This window comes from Danio aesculapii, chromosome 19, assembly GCF_903798145.1.
Source record: "Danio aesculapii chromosome 19, fDanAes4.1, whole genome shotgun sequence".
NCBI lineage: Eukaryota > Metazoa > Chordata > Actinopteri > Cypriniformes > Danionidae > Danio > Danio aesculapii.
In genome coordinates, this window is record NC_079453.1 from 2,307,510 (window position 1) to 2,326,082 (window position 18,573).

Consider the following 18,573-nt stretch of genomic DNA (forward strand, 5'->3'; position numbering starts at 1 on the left):
TCTGAAATGTAAAAGACGTTAATAAAGTTAATAAAGACCCAATATATACTGTAAAAATATAACTACAATTAACAAAAATATGACTTGTGAAATGGTTAATTTATCAGTTTATATTGATCTAAAGTTTATCATACTATATTCATTTAAATAAACATCATTTACTTTAATCATAATGTAACAATTAGGCTTTATTTATTGATTTTAATAAATTGTTGTGTTGCTTATTTGAATGTTATTTAATCATAATTTTGTAGACATTATTATTTTTATTCCAGGTGGTGCCAGCTTAAAAACCACTGATATGAAGTGCCAATGCACAAAAATATGAATCTATCATTGTCTAAATCGAAGCATCATTCGTCTGATATGGTGTGGTGTGTCTCAGGGCTACTGGCTGGATTTGGGTCTTTCAGGCGACTGCATTAACTGTGGCCAAAATACAGGCCAGTGAAGGAGACGAGGTGTGGGGCGTTGTGTGGAGGATTGACCAGCAAAACCTGCCCTCTGTAGACAGGTGAGGTCAGCTGATACTGGGACAATTCACTAACTCAGGCTTTCATCTATTAAAATTATAATCAGCATTGTGTACCACACACATGTCCAAACTCAGTCCTAAAGGAATACTGTCCTGCAGATTTAACTCATACCTACTTAAACACACCTGTCTGAATGTTTCTAATATGTCCAGCAAAACCCAGATCATCTGCTTCAGGTGTGATTGATTAGAGATTGATAAGGTAAAATGTGCAGGATTGGACAGCGCTGGTATAAATATATCTCCTTCATGTTTACAAAGAAAAACAAACATTTCAGATGAGTCTTTAACATCTGTTTATTTACTTATGAGTACCATTGTAGAATATGCTTTTTATACTATTTAAAGAGTTCATTTGCAAAAACAGATTTTTCAGAAATCCATTTTTTGCAATTGTATCCTTCAAAGCACAACAAAAACACCAGAAGCTTCTGAAACTGCAGACAAACAACTACAGCGGCTCTTCTGTGCTGGATCACATTACAGATATCCAGAAATGACACGTATCCAAGACCTATTCCTGTCAATGAATCAAAAATAAACTCTTTACACAAATGTCATTTCAGCTTCTGTTGAAATCTGTTTAAAGGGCACCTATGGTGAAAAATCTACTTTTCAAGCTGTTTGGACAGACATATGTGCATGTATGGTGTATAGACAGTCATATTGGGTTGATATAAGCACACCCAGTGCTTTTTTTTCAATTTAGCAACATAAAAACAGTGGACCAATTGGAGCTGTTTTCAGATCGACCGCAACTTTACGTAGGAGAGCGGTCCCCCCGCCCACCGAATTGATTGACAGCTACGGGTATTAACATGTCCCGGTAGACACGTGTATAATTATATAAACAAGACAGGACGAGCGCAAAGCAGCCGGGAATAAAAGGTGTGTTCAGTTCGCTAGAGTCATCAATCATCATCAAATGTGATCAAGAGTGAGTTTTACAAGTTTAAAATGTTTTAAAACAGAGCATGTGTGGAATGAATTACAGCGATTTAGCTTCGCTTTACTTCATCAGCACAGCCGCGTGTCAGAACAATTATAAAGGAAGATGCTTCAATCCCAGTTTGTGGACGTTAAATCAGGTTTATTTTGTACATCAACATAACAGATATCATACAGCAGTGGAGATTAACCTGTATACTGTCACATATGTGTGCAAAAAGAGTGCAAAGCTAAACGGGCGCTCTGTCTGTCTGTCTGTCTGTCTGTCTGTCTGTCTGTGTGTGTGTGTATATGTGTGTGTGTGTGTGTGTCTGCTGCGGTGTGTGCGTGTGTGTGCGCGTGTATCTGTGTGTGCGCGTGTGCACGCGTGAACTTTGTGTGACTCATTGATGCAACTGCCAAACAACAAATACTCATTGGTAAAGTTCTTACTGTAGTATTTCTCACAAACACTAGGTCAGATCTGCTTCCTTTAAAGCTGCGGTCACACTGGGCTTTTCCTCCCATAGACTTCCACTCATAAGCAAGCGAATGCGTGGGTCATGCGGGGAGGACTAGCCTTAAAGGAGCAGTACACCAAAACCGCCACCCAGTGAAAAAATTTATAAATAGGAATTTAATAAAAGGTATAATAAAAAATCTGATGGGTGTTTTGATCTGAAACTTTACAGACACGTTCTGGAGACGCAAAACACTTATATTAAAGCTGAAAAAAGAGCTAACCTAGGTGCCCTTTAACAGTAAATATACATATAGCCTCAAACAGCTAGTAATCACTAGCTACTAAACTGCACAACTGTAAAATGTATATTATATAAATTTATAAGTCAAATGAAATACAAAAACTACTTCTGAAAAAGAAAACCCGTGTGTGATGATGTCTGTTGATTTTGTTGAAGGTGACTGAAGTGACTTTTTTCTCCAATAAGCTGATCCAGAGACATCTATAACCTATAAATAAAACACAGATAGTCAAATATGTGTGATTTTACAGCATTATCCAATTTAAAACCTTGCTTTACTAGAAAGATAATTATTTCATCCGGTTACCAACATATCAAATTAATTACTATCGACAAAATAGTTTGTTTTAAATGTGTATAATATACAATTACAACTATTTCCCTTGTGCCTTCATGCACATTAAGGATAATGGTAGCTAAATGTTTTAGCTCTGTAGTATGGAATTGGCTTCTCTTAGATGTAAGAAAGAGTGATACCATCCACACTTTTAAATCTCATCTTAAAAAACATTATTTTAATCAGATCTTCTAATGAGTATTTTTATGGGTGTTTGTACTGATATTGTGTTATTAATCGGCACTTGTATGTTTTGTAATATTCTTTTACCATGTTTTTTAAAGGAAACATTGGGTGTCTAGAAAGGTGCAATTTATGAATAAAAGTAATTATTACTGATATTAATAATAATAATATTATTATTATTAACTTCAACTAATTAACTAAATTAACATTATTTTAAATATATGCTCTATCAATACTCACCAAAGCATGCATAGTTTATAATGTGGATCAGCCTTTAGTTCAGTAAGCAGTTTCTTTCCTGCTTTTCTTTTTCCTTTTTTTTTGTAAAAACATTTTTTTTCAGTCAGATCCAGTGCTCTCAGATGTTCAGGGTTTGATCTCAGAGCTGAAGCCAGATCAGCGCAACCTTCATCTGTGACTCCACAATTACTCAACCTGTAGAGAACAATGACACTTTAGTCTCTTAGTTCAGGGTCTATCAGCGCCAGAATGCACTGTAATGCTACATTTATACACGGGTATAGTTTCATTATGTTACTACTTTTAATGGATATTCCGCATCTCACTCTATGTTTCTGTTCTTTGCATAAAGAGTGAATAAAGTGCACGGCTCTACATTTTAGAAGAGTGAGATGCTCTAAAATACTGTCATTATCTGAAATAATGGACAGAGAATCCAGCCATTTACAGACTCCTAGTCGTTGAAGGCCAAAAATATCTGGAACTGAGGAACCAGCAGAAAACTATATACACACACACACACACACACACACACACACACACGCACACACGCACACACGCACGCGCACGCACACGCACACACACACACACACAAACACAAACACACACACACACCATACATATTAGGTACACCTTCCTTGTACCAGGTTGGACCCCCTTTTGCCTTAAGAACTGCCTTAATCCTTCATGGCGTAGATTCAACAAGCTACTGGAAATATTCCTCAGAGATTTTGCTCCATATTGACATGATAGCATCACACAGTTGCTGCAGATTTGTCGGCTGCACATCCATGATGCCAATCTCCTGTTCCACCACATACCAAAGGTGCTCTATTGGATTGAGCTCTGGTGACTGGAAGCCATTTGAGTACAGTGAACTCATTGTCATAGTCAAGAAACCAGTCTGAGATGGTTCACGCTTTATGACATGGTGCGTTATCTTGCTGGAAGTAGCCATCAGAAGATGGGTACACTGTGGTCATAAAGGGATGGACATGGTCAGCAACAATACTCAGGTAGGCTGTGGTGTTGACACGATGCTCAATTGGAACTAATGGACCCAAAGTGTGCCAAGAAAATATCCCCCACACCATTACACCTCCACCACCAGCCTGAACCATTGACACAAGGCAGGACAGGTCCATGCTTTCATGGTGTTGATCCCAAATTCTGAGCCGACCGTCTGAATGTGGCAGCAGAAATGGAGACTCATCAGACCAGGCAACGTTTCTCCAATCTTCTATTGTCCAGTTTTGGTGAGCCTGTGTGAATTGTAGCCTCAGTTTCCTGTTCTTAGCTGACAGGAGTGGCACCCGGTGTGGTCTTCTGCTGCTGTAGCCCATCCGCCTCAAGGTTGGACGTGTTGTGTGTTCAGAGATGCTCTTCTACAGACCTCTGTTGTAGCGAGTGCTTAATTGAGTTACTGTTGCCTTTCTATTAGCTGGAACCAGTCTGACCATTCTCCTCTGACCTCTGGCATCAACAAGGCATTTGAGCCCACAGAACTGCCGCTCACTGGATATTTTCTCTTTTTCAGACCATTCTCTGTAAACCCTAGCGATGGTTGTGCGTGAAAATCCCAGTAGATCAGCAGTTTCTGAAATACTCAGACCAGGCCGTCTGGCACCAACAACCATGCCACGTTTAAAGTCACTTAAATGCTTGGTTTGCAGTTCTGCAGCAGATCGTCTTGACCATGTCTACATGCCTAAATGCATTGAGTTGCTGCCATGTGATTGGCTGATTAGAAATTTGCGTTAACGAGCAGTTGGGCAGGTATATATTTATCCATATTTGTGTGTTTTGTATTCCTTCTGTGTTGTCTAGATGGTTTAATGATATTAATTGTAAGAGACACAAAGCATCACTTACATATTCTGATGTTCTTACGCTTACTAAAACAGCTATTAGTGATGAGAGGAAATTTAAGAGAAGACGTACGTCATCGACCAAGTTTGCAGAGGCCAAGTTTATATAACCCTAGTACATAAAGAAGAGGTTTGTCTTTTACTTTGCTTTGAAGAACAAATGGATTCTTTTTCTCTAACTTAAACTTAATGTGGTTTAGCAGAGACATTTCCCTAAAATGATATGATCAACATTGGTAGGAGACAGTAATAAATATATTTTTAAATCTAGCTTAAAAGGCAATCTCACTTATACAAGAGCATGAATATTGTATAAAAGGCTGGAACATACAGACCAGCAGGGCACTTAAACAGACTTCTGTATATTCTAAGTCTTAAAGGCCCCTTGTTCTCAATAAGGTAAAGGATTTTTTTTTGTTCTTGTAATTGTATTCATATTTTTCACTGGATGTATTTTGTTAATAAAATCTTTATTAACAAAATAAACATTTAAAATTTGCATCAAATGTCCACACTTCCTTGAGTGGACATTTGATTAATTCGCTAAATCCTTTAAGATAACTTGTGGTAAGATATCAATCTAACTATTCCTTGACAATCATTATAAAATACATTCCTATTTATTTAATTAAGAGTATTAAATTAAGACATCCAGGAGACTTGGTGCATCCCAGTGTCTGTATTTCAGAGAAATGATTTACCTCAGTATCTCCAGTTTACAGTGAGGATCCTTCAGTCCATCAGAGAGCAGCTTCACTCCTGAATCTCCTACTTTGTTTTCAGACAGATCCAGTACCCTCAGGTGTTCAGGGTTTGATCTCAGAGCTAAAGCCAAAGCAGCGCATCCTTTTTTGGTGGCTTTGCAATGACTCAACCTGTAAAGAACAATCACACTCTTCAGTCTTCCTGTAATTGTTTTATTCATATTTTTCACTGGATATATTTAAAATAAATATTTAAATATTAAAATTTTTTATCAAATTTCCACATTACCCTAACCTACATAGTTAACCTAATTAACCTAGTTAAGCGTTTAAATGTCACTTTAAGCTGTATAGAAGTGTCTTGAAGAATATATAGTCTAATATTATTTACTGTCATCATGGCAAAGAGAAAATAAATCAGTTATTAGAGATGAGTTATTAAAACTATCATGATTAGAAATGTGTTGAAGAAATCTGCTCTCCGTTAAACAGAAATTGAGGAAAAAATAAACAGGGGGGGGGGCGAATAATTATGACTTCAACTAATATATATATATATATATATATATATATATATATATATATATATATATATATATATATATATATATATATATATATATATATATCTATCTATGTATGTATGTATGTATGTATGTATGTATGTGTGTGTGTTTTGTCCATATTTCTTTGTGCATCCCAGTGTCTGTGATTCAGTAAGGTGATTTACCTCAGTATCTCCAGTTTACAGTGAGGATCCTTCAGTCCATCAGAGAGCAGCTTCACTCCTGAGTCTCCTAGTTTATTTACAGACAGACACAGTTCTCTCAAGTGTTCAGGGTTTGATTTCAGAGCTGAAGCCAGAGCAGCACAACCTTCATCTGTGACTCCACAATTACTCAACCTGTAGAGAACAATGACACTCTTTAGTCTTTCAGTTCAGGATTTACAGCTCAGAGAGGTAAAAGCAGAAACTTCTTAATCAGAAAGACAAACTTGATTCACAACATCATCATACAGCTCCAGGTTGAGTTTAAGAACCGTTTGAAGATGAAGTTTGAGAAGGCACATTTCTGGGTTTGCATCATGATGTGGAGATGAGTGATAATAGCTGTGAGCATTTTTTTTGCAAGCTACTGAAAACAAGGAGCCAACCAATTTAATCACAACAAGTGTGATTAAAATGTTTGACTTGTTTTCTGTAGCTTGCAGAATATGTATTTAGCTGTGTGTTGTCACTATTTCTTTGAGAGTTCTTTATGGTCCCGGTGTCTGAGATCCAGAGAAATGATTTACCTCAGTATCTCCAGTTTACAGTAAGGATCCTTCAGTCCATCAGCGAGCAGCTTCACTCCTGAATCTCTTAGATTATTTTCAGTCAGATTCAGTTCAGCCAGGAGTGAAGAGTTTAATCTGAGAGCTGAAGCCAGAGCAGCACAACCTTCATCTGTGACTCCACAATCACTCAACCTGTAGAGAACAAATACATTCTTCAGTCTTTTCTCTTCTTCCTACATTGCTTTAGTTTAAAAACAACACTTACTGCATAGATTGCAGTTGAGTTAAAATGAAGACATTATTGATCATCTATAGTAATATAGCAACATATTACTTCCATAAAAAAAGACATTAAAATAGTAATAAAAATCAGCAGTAATTAGAATTTAAAAATCAATATTCACTACACAAGGTAAGTCCCAGGTGGTACCTTAATATCGAAGTTAGTCTTGTTCATCATGCTTTAACATCATTTTAAAATTAATAACATCTGCAATTTCAGTAGTAACTGGCTGAATGTTATTTTCACATTCAAATTGGATTAGATTTATTGTAGGTCAATATATACAGGTTGATTAAAAAAAGAATACCACAACTTTGAAAATCTGTATTTATTCAAAAACACACGATGGAACCTTGGGTAATTAATCAATGTGAAGAGTACTTAAAGTTTTTCAAACTTCAGAGCTTTCTTAAATCAATGACAGAAATAGCTTAGCTCTCTTTTTCTTCTTTGCCGAGTTCTCGATTTTCAAAATTGTAGTTTTTGAATCACGCTGTATTTGACGTTCAATTGATATCGAATCAACCATTTTATGTCAGCTTAATAAACATGTTTGCCCGGGTGTTTAATGTGAATTTAGTTGTTTTTTCAACATCAGTTGCCCAGTGGATTAAGCTTGGACCACAATAATGGTGACCATTTTTTTTTTAGAGTGAACTGATTTTTATCATTGTGACTTACCGAACTAATCTTGATTCTTTTACCACAGACAGCAGCTTCTGGAGAACTTTATCTGCTGTGTTTTTTACTCCAATAAACTGTTTTAGATCAAAGTCCTCCATCTTCTGCTCTGATGTCAGCAACACATAAACTAGAGCTGACCACTGAGAATTGGAGATACTTGTTACTTTTATTACTCCAGATCTCAGAAAATCCTGAACCTCCAGCATCAGTGAATAAATACCCAGTTCATTCAGACAGTGGAACAGATTGATGGATCTCTCTGGAAAGTCATTTTCCCTGATCTTCTGCTTGATGAACTGAACGGTTTCCACTTTGTTGTAAGAGCAGCTTCCTGTCTGTGTCAGTAGTTCACCCAACAGAGTCCTACTGGACTCCAATGAGAGACCCAGAAGAAAACGCAGGAAAAGATCCAGATGTCCATTCTTACTCTGTAAAGCCTCATCCACAGCTCTCTGATGCAATTTTGACAATGAATCAAGTTTGCTCTCTTTTAAAACTTTAGGCATATTATTTTTTGTTTGTTCAAACACATTTCTGTCCTTGTTTATTAAGGAGTGATGAGCATATAGAGCTGCTAGATGTTCCTGTATGCTCAGATGAACAAAGCAGAAAACTTTCCCCAGATAAAAGCCAAACTCCTCTCTGAAGATCTGAGTGCACAATCCTGAGTAAACTGATGCTTCGGTCACATCAAGGCCACACTCTCTCAGGTCTTCCTCATAGAAGATCAGGTTGCCTTTCACAAGCTGCTCAAAAGCCACTTTCCCCAGTTTGAGGATCATGTCTCCATCTTTGACCTTCTCCTCATAGTCCTTCTCATGTCTGATGTTGGTCTGCATGATCAGAAAGTGTGTGTACATTAGAGTTAGAGTCTTGGGAATCTCTCCTCTCTCTGCTTGACTGAAGATCTTCTCCAGAACAGTGGCTGAGATCCAGCAGAACACTGGGATGTGGCACATGATGTGGAGGCTCCTGGAGGACTTCAGGTGTGAGGTGATTGTATCGGCCAGACTCTGATCTCTGATTTTCTTCCTGAAGTATTCCTCCTTCTGAGGGTCATTGAAGCCTCGTATCTCTGTCACTCGATGGACAAACTCAGAGGGAATGAGATCTGCTGCTGCTGGTCTGGAGGTGATCCAGATGAGAGCAGAGGGAAGCAGATTCCCTGCAATGAGGTTCGTCAGCAGCACGTCCACTGAGGCGGATTTAGAAATATTATACAGTTTCACTTTGCTGTTAAAGTCCAGAGACAGTCGACACTCATCCAGACCATCAAAGATGAACAACAATTTAGATGTCCTTCTGAATATTTCTATTTCTATTGTATTAGGGAAAAACACACGCAGAAGATCTAACAGACTGAGTTTCCTGTCCTTCATCAGGTTGATCTCTCTGAAAGGAAGTGGAAATATGAACTGGATGTCCTGATTCTCTTTCTCTTCAGCCCAGTCCACAATGAACTTCTGCACAGAGACTGTTTTCCCAATACCAGCAACCCCCTTGGTCAGCACAGTTCTGATGGCTTTGTGTTGTCCAGGTAAAGGTGTAAAGATGTCTCTGCATTGGATCGGCGTCTCCTCTGTTGCTGATCTCCTGGATTGTGTCTCAATCTGTCTCAGCTCATGCTCATTATTGATCTCTCCACTGTCACTCTCTGTGATGTAGAGCTCTGTGTAGATCTCCTTCAGGAGTGTTGGGTTTCCCTGCACTGCTGTTCCTTCAGCGAAACACTGAAACTTCTTCAGCAGATTTGATTTAAAACTACTTTGGACCAGTTCAGGTTCATGACTGAAAGATAAAATTACACATAAAAAAGGTAAAATTGTATAAAAAAGTAATATCTGGTTATTAGCTGTAAGCTGTATTAGCTGTATTGTTGAATTTCATATACCCATGAGGGTCTAGCTCATTTTCGAGAGCAGAAATGCAAATTATGCAAAGTGACAGCCGAGAGAAAAAGCTCCTCCAGCGTGTCCTGGGTCTTCCCCAAGGCTTCCTCCCGGTGGGACATGCCTGGAACACCTTCCTAGGTAGGCGTCCGGGAGGCATCCAAAACAGACGTCCGAGCCACCTCAGCTGACTTCTCTGGATGTGGAGGTGCAGCGGCTCTACTCGAGCTTCTCTCAGGTGACAGAGCTCCTCACCCTATCTATAAGAGTGCGCCATGCCACCCTACGAAGGAAAGTAATTTTGGCAGCTTGTATCTGAGAGAACTAGACAATTAAAATATGCTGTAAAAAAAAGAGCAGGCTGATAACTATTTTATTTTGACAGCAGATGATTTAAACTACTGATTTTGTCTGACCAGAGGAGAACTGCACAATGTAAAGCTGCAACCGGCACAGTATAGCATTGTATAAAGCATAATATGATACAGCATGCTGAAACCTTGCGCTACTTTAAATGAATGTAAATGGAGTTGATTCTGGGGTCAGTTACACCAACTCCAAAAGTAGAAGTCAAGAATCAACTCCAAAAATCCCAGAACTGAACACACCTACTGTAGGTCGCAACTTACTTTTAAAGTCCCCATGAATCGGAAGCTGCAACCATTTGCTTTTTTTGTCTCGTGACACAGAGAAACAAAATATTATAGCATGGTTGCGAGCAGACTGGATGTAGTAAAGTAGGCATTTCATTCAGGAAAAACTCATTGGGGAAAGGGTTTCAGGAGAGTTGTTACAACCTAAGAGACTCCTCCATCTCCTCACCACTTCTGTTTGTTGTCACAGTGCTCTGAAAACTTAAGTATGTTAGCCACGCCCAATACATCAAAATCCCGTAATCTAAGAATTTAACCGAAAACAAACAGGAAGTGCATTTTATGATTTCACTGAAAGATTACAAATGCCAAACTATATTTTTTCTTAATGACATGCACAGATGAATTGTCCACCATAAAACTTAAAACAAAATCAATATAATTAGTTTTGATTTCATGTGTACTTTAAAGATGCCATATACTGCCATGATTTAAAAAGTTAAATGGTAACAGCACATGAATAATGTACTAGTATGTAAATCAAACATTACTTCATTATTAATGCTAATCAAGAAATAACTTTGACTACAACATGAGTCACATGAGTTCATGTGTAAATAATGGCTACCTTAACTACATTTACATGCTTGTTATTGTATTAATTAACACTTTAGTTTAAGTTAAATGTAACATGACAACTCATGACTTGTTAATGCATTTTTATGTCATGACTTTACTTGGAGGGCCACATTATCATTAATCATTCTGAATTACTGATGTATTTAATCTGTTCGTTTTGATGTAGACAGAACATTTTTCTATTGTGTTCATGATGAGTTTATATATACCGCATGATGTAGTCTGAAATAACGTGCAAAATAATCATAATTTCTCAGAAAATAATACAAAAAAGGTGTAGGTGCCTTGTTAAATATTTTTAAGTTAAGTGGTGAAGAGGTTCATTTTATCTAGGAGTGAGTGAGGTATGTAATAAAAACCACCAGAGTAACCTATTTTGCCCTTAAATTATAATTAAACTCAATAAAAGAGACTGACAGAAATGCATTGTGTTGTATTTTTAAGCTATAATTTGGCCCACATGGAATCTGTGCACGCAGATTTTCCGCAGATTTTTAGCCCATCATTAATTCTGTTTATTTACTCGTGTAAATGTGTGTAAATCTATATTTATTCAGTTTTAAATTAATTTCTGTAATATTTTTGCCTAATATGAAAATGTTCATCTGATTTATGTACAATTCAGTTTGTACAGTAATATTTTCTGTGTTTTAGTAGAGATATTATATGAGACTTGCTTTGTATACCAAATAAAGTGAATCAAATTGGATTAGCATTGTAAACATTAAATAAAAGTTTAAAAGGTATTACTTTTTATTTCATATATTAAGGTTTTGGCAATGATACTCCCTAAATAATTCCGTAGAAATGCGCAGATTATTACCAAAATTCTCAGCTGAAAAAGCAAAAAAAACGTCCGCAGATTCCGTCTGGCCCTAGTTATAATGTAAATAAAACATTATCAACGAATTACTATCAACCTCTCCCTAAACAGATGACATTTAATAAAGTGTTTTGCTGTTCTTTCACTTCAGAAAAATGACAGTAAGAGTCGAGTTAGGGTTTGACAATTATTCAATATCAATACATATAATATAATTGTTTTTGATAGCAGTGACATAACAGGTCTTGTAGTCTATTTGAAAAGCTAAATAAGGTAAAATTTATTGGATAGGACATGACATTGTACCATTGGTCAGGATGCGAATTACAGGAGGGTTTGGGGGGGAATGACCCCCCTAAATAATGCTTGATCCCCCCCCTAAATAATGAATAAAACAACATGTATTGAGGGTCAGCCCTCTAAATAATGAGAAATAGTTTGCTCTGATCTGTATCTTAAATAATGATCTTATAAACAACCCCTATAATGGTTCATACCACTTAGAATGCATAATCGAGTCAATAATTTTTCAAGCTTTTTGAGAAAAAATGTAATCAACAGTTTGAAACCAGCAGTTCTAGAGCACCGATGGATATGCTTACCATTCCAACCAACTTATTCACAACTAAGACACTTTTCCTGTAAAGTAGGTGTTTGTTTCTACATATAGCGTAAAATTAGCTGCATAGTTTGATAAATAAGATGTAATTTAAATAAATGCATAAATTTGATTCGCTGGTGCATGTATTACACAAACTAACATTACTGAAAAAGTTGACTCCCCTGATCGTCAAAGTTAATTCCCACCCTGCCATTAGTGTGACACCAGGATATAATTCTTCTGCTTGCCCCTTTTGACCTCAAAAGAGCACCTACTTCTGCCACTCACAAATCAGGTAATCAGCAAGACCTTATTTACACTCGACATTGCTTCGCTGATCAAACACTAGTAACTCCACTACAAACATCGGATCAGTTCCTTCTGTCTCTCAACATCCACATTACTCCTGAGCCGCCACACACTCCAACTCTATGTTGCCTTTCGCAGAAACCTACGCTCTCTCTCACCCAATAGACTATCCACCATTGTTTCAGACTCTCTTCCGCCATCTTGCAAACTCTCTCCACTTGATACGAACAGTGCCACTGATACACTCTGCTCCACGCTAGCATCATGTCTAGACAGACTATGTCCTCTTACATCCAGGCCAGCCCGGGCCAGTCCTCCTGCACCCTGGCTCTCTGATGTTCTCCGTGAGCATCGCTCAAAACTTCGGGCTGCAGAGAGAATTTGGCGAAAAACTAAAAATCCTGAACAGCTCATAACATACCAAACTCTTCTGTCTTCTTTCTCGACTGAGGTTACTTCTGCAAAGCAGACATACTTCTGTCAGAAAGTTAACAGTGCCACCAATCCTCGCTTACTTTTTAAAACATTTTCCTCCCTCCTCTATCCTCCTCCTCCACCCGCATCCTCCACACTCACTACTGATGACTTTGCTACATTCTTTTGCACCAAAACTGCAAAAATCAGTGCTCAATTTGCTGCACCTACAACAAACCCGCAAGATACACCACCAACACCACACACACTCACCTCTTTTTCCCAGCTCTCTGAGTCTGAGGTGTCCAATCTCGTGCTATCTAGCCATGCAACCACCTGTCCGCTTGATCCCATTCCCTCTCATCTCTTACAAGCCATTTCTCCTGCAGTCATACCAACACTGACTCACATAATTAACACATCTCTTGACTCTGGTCTATTCCCTACTTCATTTAAGCAGGCTAGGGCCACTCAACTGAGACTGCCCTACTCTCGGTCGTGGAGGATCTCAGACTGGCTAAAGCAGACTCTAAATCATCTGTCCTCATCTTGCTGGAATTATCAGCTGCTTTTGACACTGTAAACCACCAGATCCTGCTATCTACGCTTGAGTCACTGGGCGTTGCAGGCACTGTTATTTAATGGTTCAGATCTTACCTCTCTGACAGGTCATTCAGGGTGTCGTGGAGGGGAGAGGTGTCCAACCTACAGCATCTAAACACTGGGGTACCTCAGGGCTCTGTTCATGGGCCACTTCTCTTCTCCATCTACACGACATCTTTAGGACCAGTCATCCAGAAACATGGATTTTCCTACCACTGCTATGCTGATGATACCCAGCTATACCTCTCTTTTCACCCTGATGATCCCTCGGTTCCAGCTCGCAACGCAGCCTGCCTGTCAGACATTTCACACTGGATGAAAGATCATCATCTTCAGCTTAACCACGCGAAAACGGAAATGCTTGAAATTTCTGCCAACCCGACTCTACACCATAACTTTTCAATCCAGACACATGGGGCAACCATTACTGCATCCAAAATGGTAAAAAGCATTGGAGTAACGATTGATGACCATCTAAACTTCTCTGACCACATTTCTAGAACTGCTCGATCTTGCAGATTCGCACTCTATAACATCAGAAAGGTCCGACCCTTCATATCTGAACATGCAGCTCAACTCATTGTTCAAGCTCTTGTTCTCTCCATACTGGATTATTGCAACTCTCTGCTAGCCGGGCTTCCAGCTAGTTCTATCAAACCTCTTCAGCTGCTTCAGAACGCAGCAGCATGAGTGGTCGTTGATGAACCCAAAAGAGCACATGTTACTCCGCTACTCACCCGTTTGCACTGGCTGCCAGTTGCTGCCCGCATCAAATTCAAAGCTCTGATGTTTGCTTACAAAGCGACCTCTGGCTTTGCTCCTCATTATCTGCTCTCACTTCTGCAGATATATGTGTCCTCCAGAAACTTGCGTTCTGTGAATGAACGTCGCCTCGTTGTTCCATCCCTAAGAGGGAAGAAATCACTTTCCCGAACTCTCACATTCAATCTGCCCAGTTGGTGGAATGAACTCCCTAACTACATCAGAACAGCAGAGTCACTTGCTGTCTTCAAGAAACGACTAAAAACTCAACTATTTAGTCTCCACTTTCCTTCCTAATCTTAACTGCCTCTCTGGCTATACTACTAACTGTACTCTCTCTCTCTCAAAAAAAAAACAAAAAACACATTACTAATGCTTTGCTTCTTAGACTTTACACACCTGAAACTTGTCTATAGCACTTATTCACTGCTGCTCTTATAGTTGTGTAAATTACTTCCTTGTCCTTATTTGTAAGTCGCTTTGAATAAAAGCATCTGCTAAATGACTAAATGTAAATGTAAATTCATGAACTCCTGGAATGACAAGAAAATATATGGTTGATTACTTACTTTATTTTATGTTGATCCATAGACTGGCCATTCACCATGGCCCCACAACTGGACTCTGGTGAGTTTGATGTCCATCTGTGAATTCCACTGTAATACAGACATATCAAGAGAGGTTACAGAACATATGGCTGATTTTATCTGTTGACAAATCACAATCAAACTGAGTGTCTATCCATCCAATAATTAATCTATCTATACAGACACAAAAAACAAGCAAAAATATTGTGCCTTAGATAAGTTGATGTGTGTCCTCCACTAAATGCAATTGGATTGTCCATTGATCGGTCGCTCTTCACGGACACACAGCTGGACTCTGGTGAGTTTGATGTCCATCTGTGAATTCCACTGTAATACAGACATATCAAGAGAGGTTACAGAACATATGGCTGATTTTATCTGTTGACAAATCACAATCAAACTGAGTGTCTATCCATACAATAATTAATCTATCTATACAGACACAAAAAATAAGCAAAAATATTGTGCCTTAGATAAGTTGATGTGTGTCCTCCACTAAATGCAATTGGATTGTCCATTGATCGGTCGCTCTTCACGGACACACAGCTGGACTCTGATGGGTTTGATCTCTGTCTGTGAATTCAACGTTAATAAAATGTATATATATAACAGAATAAAACAAAACAGTGAATAAATCCCATTCAGGATTATGTGAATATTTATACCTGTAACCTGGAGAAAAATCTCTGAATCTTTGTTTGTCCTCCATGATTTGTTGACTGTAACTGCTTTTGTGAGTCTGATGAGAAACAATGACATATGGCATTTCTTTTTTTGTAATTTATGACACCAAATAAATAACTACAACATACTAAAATACACAGCCAAAACACGGCAAATAATGTAATAATCGTAAAAGTATGTTGTTTATTTAAAAATACTTATTTTAAAGGGCACCTATTTTACCCTTTTCAAGATTTAAGATAAGACTTTTGTGTCTCCGGAATGTGTCTGTAAAGTTTCAGCTCAAAACCCCCATCAGATTATTTATTATAGCTTTCAGATTATTGGAATTTTTGCTTTGAACACACTGGAGCTGTTTTTATTGCCTGTGCTATTAATGCTAGTTCTCCCTGCCCACCGTTCCCATGTGCCTGTGAGAGTGTGCCTCAATCTCCGCCTCGACTGTGTCAGATAAACAGCACAGTGACAGACATGAAGGAAGCAGATCTCACATACGTTTGTGAGAAATACTACAGTAACGGTACCAATGATTATTTGATGTATTTGTTGTGGAGTTAATTCAAGCCTCTCTTGAGATGAGTCACACACAATGTTGTTAAAAATCGCTGTAATTCATTACAAACATGCACCGTTTTAAAAACCTTTTAATCTTGTAAAACTCATTCTTGGTCACATTTGATGAAAACTGACTATCACAACGAGCTCAACAGATCTTTTAATCTGTCTTGTGGATATGATTATACACGTGGTAGTCAATCAATTAAGTGGGCAGGGAAACCGAACTCCTATGTCACATTGTGGTCGGCCTCAAAACGAGAGGAATTTGGATCCTAGTTTAACGTCAGGAAATATATATAAAAAGAGAGACTTATTGTGTTTATTTCACTCCAATATAACTGTGGACACTCTATATCTACACACACTTCTGTCCAAACAGCTTACAAAAGATGATTTTTAATCATAGGTGCCCTTTAAGGTTTATTTCACTAAAGACTTTAGTCTTTAGATTTACAGCATACAGCCGACTGTTTCACAACTTAAAGTCGCACATTTTGTTAAACTTAAACTTTCCCTACTGAAAAAAACAGCTTAAACCAGCCTAGGTTGGTTGGCTGGTTTTAGCTGGTCAACCAGGCTGGTTTTAGAGGGGTTTTGGCCACTTCCAGGCTGAGCTGGTCAGGCTGGGAGATGACCAGCTAAAACCAGCTTTACCAACCTAGCCAGGCTGGGAGCCCAGCTTAAACCAGGCTGCTCAAGCTGGTTTTAGCTGGTAATTTTCCAGCCTGGAAACCTGGAAGTGGCAAAGATCGCAAAAAAAAAAAACAGCCAACCAGCTTAGGCTGGTTTAAACTGCTTTTTTTTTCAGTAGGGTTGTGTCAAACAAAAACGCATCAAAACAGTATAATACTAAGAGGTCCAATTTTGCTAAAGATACTGTAAGTAGATATTTCAAGTGCCTTACCTGAGGATTTATACTGACCGAAGACGACACACGTTCTCAAAAAGTTCTCCAAAACGCATTAATCGCCATTTGTTAGACACTTTAGTCGCATGCTTAGGTTTTCGGGAGTACTTTTTAAAATTATTATTATTATTATTATTATTATTATTATTATTATTACCTCGTAGGCTCGTAAATCGGCAAAGAAACGAGACTTTCACTTTCGTTCCTGCCATAAAACAAAAAAAGTTACCAAGATATTCAGATTCAATTTTCTGCATCAACAACGTTAACCAAAATGTTTTGCTACACAATAAGTGACATCTCTTTTCATTCGAACAAAGAAAACTACAAGCGAAAATTCTACAAAATACCGGAAAAAGAACCGTTATTTCCTCATGTTGCTCCGCATGGCGACTGAGGGGCAAGGGACCGTCTGCAAAGTGTGAATGCTACTTATAAAAAAATCCATTTCACAGGGTCACCAAATTCAGTTTGCGTCTTAGTCTCGATTTCAGAAGTCACCACAGCGGAATGACCGGCAAACTAGTCAAGCATATTTTCTACGCAGCTGATGCCCTTCCAGCTGCAACTCACTACTGGAAAACGCCCATACACTCTCACATTCACTACAGCCATTTCAGTCAATCAATTCACCCATAGCGCATGTGTTTGGGCTGTTGGAGAAACCGGAGCACCCAGAGGAAGGAAACCCACACCAACTCGGGAGAACAGCGACTTTCTTGCTGTGTGGTGGCAGTGCTAACCACTGTCACGCCGAACAGTGAAGCTATTGACAGTTTTTTTAGAGTGAAAAATCATTAAAAAAAAAAATAATAATAATAGATCAAATAAAAGCAATTACTCTCTAAATATGTCGTAAATAGTAACCTATTAAAAGCGTTATGGGTGAACTGAATTTGGTTACAGCACATTAGAGAAATACTGAGAAGTTTAGTATATTACAAGTAACTTGTGTGTCGTCAGTTTATTTAATGCATTTTGTAAAGAGCAGATTGAGAGACATGTTTTGTCAAAAAACAAAAACTTTTCTTCTCTGAACATTTTCTACATCCCTGCGAAATAAGGTGTCATTTGTTCAGTAAATATTTTTCTCTCATGAGATATTAATGCAGAAAGTCTCTACATTAGCAATACAACCAGACAACTTGGTTAAAATACAGCCTAAACTGCATCCCCTAAGATCCTAATTAATTAATCGATGAGACACAAATCAGTCAAAATGTTTTTTTTATGGTTTCATACTTAAAGTAATACATTTTGAAAACGGCATTACAAAAACCAATAATAAAAAAATATGAAATGCACTGGAATATCACTGATCTAAAAACACAAAACAATGATAGTATAAATGTCATATCGGTGAACTCCAGTCCGCTTTAAAACATGAAAATCACAAAC

General features: G+C 38.1%; 1 protein-coding gene across 2 annotated transcripts; it reads right to left on the reverse strand.

Annotated features, from left to right (window-relative positions):
- Positions 1 to 825: 825 nt before the first annotated feature.
- LOC130246685 (NACHT, LRR and PYD domains-containing protein 3-like) lies at positions 826 to 17,656 on the reverse strand. Of its 2 annotated transcripts, XM_056479780.1 has the most exons (11): positions 17,173 to 17,656; positions 15,692 to 15,765; positions 15,495 to 15,599; positions 15,237 to 15,353; positions 15,009 to 15,095; positions 7,804 to 9,594; positions 6,858 to 7,031; positions 6,292 to 6,465; positions 5,559 to 5,732; positions 2,990 to 3,184; positions 826 to 2,434 (listed from the first exon to the last, which is right to left on the reverse strand). In XM_056479780.1, the coding sequence occupies exons 2-11, from the start codon at positions 15,733 to 15,735 to the stop codon at positions 2,428 to 2,430; spliced, it is 2,868 nt and encodes a 955-aa protein (XP_056335755.1). In that variant the 5' UTR covers positions 15,736 to 15,765; positions 17,173 to 17,656; the 3' UTR covers positions 826 to 2,427. The 2 variants fall into 2 exon arrangements, with proteins under 2 accessions (XP_056335755.1, XP_056335756.1); XM_056479781.1 differs by lacking the exon at positions 5,559 to 5,732.
- Positions 17,657 to 18,573: the final 917 nt, after the last annotated feature.

Bases quoted from the DNA above. Each gene is read 5' to 3' on its own strand.
- LOC130246685 (XM_056479780.1), bottom strand. From the start codon at position 15,735: ATGGAGGACAAACAAAGATTCAGAGATTTTTCTCCAGGTTACAG. The intron at 6,466-6,857 runs GTAAATCATTTC...TGTTCTCTACAG, and splicing joins TGTAAACTGGAGATACTGAG to GTTGAGTAATTGTGGAGTCA. The intron at 5,733-6,291 runs GTAAATCACCTT...TGTTCTTTACAG, and splicing joins TGTAAACTGGAGATACTGAG to GTTGAGTCATTGCAAAGCCA.